This window comes from Aplysia californica, unplaced genomic scaffold (genome assembly GCF_000002075.1).
Source record: "Aplysia californica isolate F4 #8 unplaced genomic scaffold, AplCal3.0 scaffold01350, whole genome shotgun sequence".
Classification (NCBI taxonomy): domain Eukaryota; kingdom Metazoa; phylum Mollusca; class Gastropoda; order Aplysiida; family Aplysiidae; genus Aplysia; species Aplysia californica.
Genome location: NW_004798620.1, coordinates 106463 through 112471, shown reverse-complemented (window position 1 = coordinate 112471; position 6009 = coordinate 106463). Strand labels below are relative to the sequence as shown.

Below are 6009 nucleotides of genomic sequence, written 5' to 3'. Positions count from 1 at the left end.
AAGCCTACCATTCTCAATACCATTAATATCAATTACCATTAATATTATCAAGATCTTTGTTATTACTTCTAATCTTCAACGCGTTCTGCTTCGTGTGAGTAGGAGCAGAAGGGCCTTCGCCTTCGTGACCAAAAAAAAAGAGTATTTTCGTTAAATAAAAGTTTTATCGTACAAAAGTTTTGGCTATACCCCAAATTCGACAGTAGCAAAATAGTCATTAAAAAGTAAGACCTAAGAAAATAATTTAACCAACAAGGAGTACTCTTGGGACTAGTTAACATTTTGTTTCAACTGACCAAATTTTAATTCTGTTTGATTACTTTACGTTATTACTTATTAATTTTTTAAACTTTTTTTTTTTTTTTTGGGGGGGGGGGGTGGTCAGGAGTTGTTGCTTTTGTTATAGTGTTCTATTATTCAGACGAAAATTAATGTACGTATCAGTCCAGGAATTTCTGGACTCAAAGAATATATCAAAATCTAAATTTTAGTTTATTCATAACTGTCTTTCAAAGACATGCTCAACGTATTTCAAATTCCCTTTCAAATTTAATGAAAAAAAAGTCCCCCAAAAAGCAATGGATACTGAACAACTTAATCAGTAAATAACTCGGAGATATAAAAAAATCGGCTGGGACACAAAAGGTATACCGGACACAAAGGTATTGTTTTTGTATGAGTTTTACGGCACTTGCAACACAGTAAGGTCATATAAGTGCCGAAGATTAGAGGTGTTACACGGGAGTAACAAACACAAAAAAGAAGGAGGGGAGATAAAGACCATAGATCTTTGATAGGAAAGAATGAGCGAACCAAACCAGATCACCCACCAACCACCCACACACAAAAGTATACCGGACACCAAAAAAACGTGTGCTGGACACACAAAAAACGTGTGCTTTCGAACCATAGAAGACGGTTTTGATGGAAAACTGAGAAGGCCGAGAATTCGGCACATCCACTACTGTGGAACTTGACAGGCATTTTCTTCGGAAGTACGAGAGGCCCGGACTTAACGTGATGTTTACGTGAAGGACAATAGACATTCTGAGAACGGGCAACATGAAGGAGAAGAAGTAGAAGGGGGAAAAGAAGAAGATAAACAATGACAACAACAACAGATATTATCGTAGTAGTAGTAGTAGTAGTAGTAGTAGTAGTAGTAGTAGTAGTAGTAGTAGTAGTAGTAGTAGTAGTAGTAGTAGAAGAAGCGTCAAATAGAGAAAAAGACAAAAGTTCTTGACACTCAGATCTAATTGTCTAACAACTAAAACATATCGTACAAACAGCAGCAGCAGTAGTAGTAGTAGTAGTAGTAGTAGTAGTAGTAGTAGTAGTAGTAGTAGTAGTAGTAGTAGTAGTAGTAGTAGCGTCCAATAAGACAGATTTTGAGACAAAGACAAAAAGGCTGCCGAAAGTTGACACCAGAGATCTTACAACAACGGATCAGTATCACACATGTAGTTTAGCAGTAGTAGTGGTAGTGAGAGAAGCGTCCAGTAAGACAAGATTTCGAGACAAATACAAAAGGCGACAGTTGTTGGTTGGCACACTGGGATATATATAATAACTGAACAACATCGTACATGCAAGAGTAGTAGTAGTAGTAGTAGTAGTAGTAGTAGTAGTAGTAGTAGTAGTAGTAGTAGTAGTAGTAGTAGTAGTAGTAGTAACAGAAGCCTCCAGTAAAACAGATTTCGAGACAAAGACAAAAGGCGACAGCTGACACTAGTAGTAGTAGTAGTAGTAGTAGTAGTAGTAGTAGTAGTAGTAGTAGTAGTAGTAGCAGCAGCAGCAGCAGTAGTAGTAGTAGTATATTTATACAAGCAGTAGAAGCGTCAAGTAAGACATCTTGAGACAGACAAAAAGGCGACCAAAAGTTGACTCTAATCACAACAGATCTCACAATAACTGAACTCACCAGAGTAGCCCCCTGCCTACAGCCGTCACAGTCACACATAGTAGGATGTACCGCCAGGATGCCCTTTGCCAGCAGCAGCTTCAGACTCTTGCCGTGATGTCGGATAGAGCGCTTCCAGTCTTTGGCCGTCTCCCGACCGGACACGAACTGGAACTCATTGGGAGTGAGCCAGGAGCTCTGGAAGCTGATGCACGGCCCTTTACTCCCCTGGCACAGTTTGGATAAGTACAGGATTCCTTTGTTCTGTCCGCACTCCACTTCCAGGACTAGCTCGCCGTCTTTGAAGACAGGCTTGACCAAATCGTCCGTCTGCTCCGAGCTCAGATTTTGGCCGTTGTTAGGCTGAGCCGGTTTGGACGCAGAAGATGATGGGGTGTTGGATTTGGAGGCGCCGTTTGGTAGTCCGCCGTTACTGCTGGAGTTGGAGGAAGAGCTACTGCTGTTGCTGCTGTTGGAGCTGTTGCTGCTGTTGTTGATGATGCCGGGTTTGCTCGACGACTGCGAGCTGGTTTGAGCGTTGACAACGTTGTTCGCCATACTCGCCTGAACGCTGAGGTTCAAACCCGCGTTGGCGAGATGCTGCTGTTGTTGTGCGTGCAGCGATGATAAGTGGCTGATGTCGCTGATGGTGTTGGCCATCGTGATGGTGGACGTGGGCGTGATGCCGTTAGCGGCGGCTTGAACCGCTACGGGCGTCACAACGGTCGGGATGATGGTCTGCGCGACCACGGCTTGTGGTAACTGCGACTGCTGCTGCATGCTGACCACTGGCAGGGCCGGGCAAAGACCGGACACGGCGGCCACCACAGACACCACCGGCAGAGCAGCAGCCGCCGCCCCTCCGCCGCCAGAAACACCGACACCGGCGGCGGTTTTGTTGTTGTTGTCGTCGGCCGGGTTACGTAGCCCCGCGTCCGAGATGGAGAACTGTTGGAAGGGGATGAAGGCGTGCGAGGCCGGGATGTGCAGGGCACTCACCGTCGACTGGACACTCAGCTCACCGGGACCGTCGTGTGCACGAGACAGGCTCATCACGCTACCGGGCACCCGCGGCACGGGATGACCAGCGTATGACGTCACGAAGTCCAGCGCGCTAGCGGGGGACTCGCATTACTCCGGAAAGTTGTGTACAGTAGAACTAACTAGATCTAGATTCCGATTGAATTGTTTTTCTTTCCGAAGTCACACAAAGACTTTGGGGGAATTTTGTGAAATAGTATAATAATACCAATATAATGAAGATATTCCAACTTCGAAGTACAAGTACAACACAGGCTGAAAGTAACGCAAAACAACAACCGCTGGTCAAATGAACAAGTTTTGAAAAAGTTGTGAAGTCTCTCCTCCCGTAGTGAACGTTGTACTGTCGGTACACAGAGACTGCGCGTTGCGAGTCGAGTAATCCTCCTGAACGAATCTTTCTAATAACCACACAAGAGTTTTGAATACAACAATCCAGAACAGAAGAAATCAGAACGATCCGGCTGACAAAGAACGTACCCTACTGTAATCGTGAGCAGACAAAAGTCGTTACTCTCCAAAACAAAGCTGTAAACTTACAAGAAGTTACACACACGAAGCACACAATTTGTCTCTATTTACACCACCACAGCTCGGCGTCGCCTCCGTCCGACTGTTCGCGCACGGATCTATCGCCGTAACTGACGAGACGAGGGCGAGGGCGACCGGAGGGCGGCCAAGTCTGAGGGAAACTGACAAGCCGGGCGGCCAATGAGAAGCGAGGAGCGCTGGCGTTCCGTCTGTATTCCCCTCCCCCTCGCCACCCCTCTCTCGGGCAATCGGCGGCAATCAACTCCGATCCTTTATCACGCTCCACGTAACCGGAGAGGCTCGCGGCCAGGAGATCGCCCCGATGTTTGTTACCTCGCCGCTCCCCAGGATTTTCGGTTAGGCCAAGGCAATAGAAGTGTTGGGTGTTAAGACCACCGGGCCAGCGTGTCAGATCCCCCCTGTGTTCTGTCCGCTTCGTCACAAAAGATAGGCAGGCAGCAGGCAGCAGGCAAGGAAACTGACTGAGTGTCAGTGGTGGTGGTGAACTCGAGAGAGCTGTGCTCCAAACCACAAGGAATATAATAGGTCTGCTACACCCTAGGCTAAAGCATTTTTTTAACACACCACAACCTTTACTTTTGTTGCTGTCCTTTTTAAGAAAGGCGCTACATGTAGACAGAAAAGCGAGATGATACAAAGAAAGAGAGAAGAAAAGAATGAGTGAAAGAGAGAGAGAGAGAGAGAGAGAGGGGGGGGAGTGGAGGGGGTGGGGCGGGATGAACATGTAGAGAGATAGAAAAAAATGAGAGAAGAAGAGAGGGAGAAAAAAAAGACGAATAATTTCTTCTCGGAGTGCAATCCGTTTACCATGTTTACCACATGAATGTGTCTCGTAAGTTAAACGACTGACATCATCATTATTTCTGACAGTGCAATGTTCTCCTGTGAAATGTGGCTCAGGTTGTTCTGATAAGTTGCTGCATTCTTCGGCCCTCAATTATCTCCAGAACTAGGGGTATGTATGCGTATGTGTATGTGTATGCGTATGTGTATGTTTTCGTGTGTGCTGGAGTGTGTATGTTTTCGTGTGTGCTGGAGTGTGTGTGTTTGTGTGTGCATCAGTGTGTGTGTTTTTGTGTGCATCAGTGTGTGTGTTTTTGTGTGCATCAGTGTGTGTGTTTTTGTGTGCATCAGTGTGTGTGTTTTTGTGTGCGCGTATGAGTGGATATATCTATAAATTTGCTGTTGTGTGCCTGTGTATATTATTTGTGTTTACATAATATGTGCATATATGCATTGTGTGAGTGTTGTTAATGTTTCTGTGTGTGTATGTGAGTAAGTGTGTTTGTGTGTGTGTTGAATTTCTGGTTTGTGTCAATTTTAAGATACAGAGATGCACAAGATACCAGAAAAAATCATTACTTGTGGATACTAAAAAAAAAGAAACACCTAGATCTAGCTAAACCCTGTACAAAAAGCTTTATTTCAAAATGTTTCTTGTATCTTTGGAATTTGGAAATTCAGAACAAATAGGCCTCGAGTGTTAACCGTCATTCTGGTATAAAAATGGTATTTCTCTCCCTGAAAATCAAAGTCCCAACGATACTTATACAGCCTCCTGACTCTTAGGGGAAAGCCGAGCGCCTAGCATTTCCTTGGTTGTTGCTACAACGGTATGTTTATAATAAACAGTGAGCAGGATTTGTTCTACGCATCAAACGTTGTTCGGGGTTGAGCATGACAGAGGGTTGGAGTTCGATGCTCTGAGTGGTTGTTTTTTAAATTCACCAATGAAAGTGTAGTATTCTAAGCACTCGTAAAAACTCGTCTTCTTCTAGAACTGTGCGCTATTCATCTGTATAGTATGGATATATCAATGTCATGTTTGTTTTGCTCAAACCATCAAGATGAGTCAGAACGGTGATTTAATATTTTTTAAAAGGACGTGCACACAAAAATCCTATTATCTTATTAGAGAGAGAGAGAGAGAGGGAGAGAGAGAAAGAGAGAGAGTGAAAAGATGCGTTAGAGAGAGAAAGGGAGAATAGAGAACACAAAAGTTCTCCTTCTTCACTCACTCGAGCCCCGCCTCAGAACGAACAACAACAAAAACAAAAACCAACCCCAACCCAAAACAACGAAAACCCACCAGTCAGCCACAAGCCAGAAGCCTGGCCCTATTGGGCCCGTAAACCACACCGCTTGTACTACATTGGCCTACCTCCTGGTCTAAACTTTTTCCCCCGGAGCCGTACCACGTGCGGGCCGGTGATGTTTCTCAAACGCGATGATCCGTCCGGCTATCTCGCACCTCCCCGGCGACATAAGCCATTTGATCAGGCGGAACGGGGGCCTGGCTGGCCGTGTTTACCGCGGCCGGGGCTCGTCGGGACCACTGGCATGTTTGACTACACGAACGCGTCTCGGCCCCGAGGGCGAAAAGGAGGTGGTGGAGGAGGAGGAGGAGGAGGAGGTAGAAGTAGAAGGAGGGGGGTGGGGTGGTGAGAGGTATGGACGACTAGCTCCGTAATCTACCGCAACCCTGCACACAGACAACAACTGCAATACATTTTAAT

The 6009-nt window shown here is 45.6% G+C and overlaps 1 protein-coding gene across 1 annotated transcript; it reads right to left on the bottom strand.

Moving 5' to 3' along the window:
- Positions 1-1921: 1921 nt before the first annotated feature.
- LOC101849514 (deformed epidermal autoregulatory factor 1 homolog) lies at positions 1922-3777 on the bottom strand (the record flags this gene model as incomplete). Its single annotated transcript, XM_005112651.3, is given in 1 exon segment — positions 1922-3777. A coding segment is annotated over 1 exon segment (1032 nt), but the record flags the coding sequence as incomplete, so codon positions are not given.
- Between the last annotated feature and the right edge of the window lie 2232 nt (positions 3778-6009).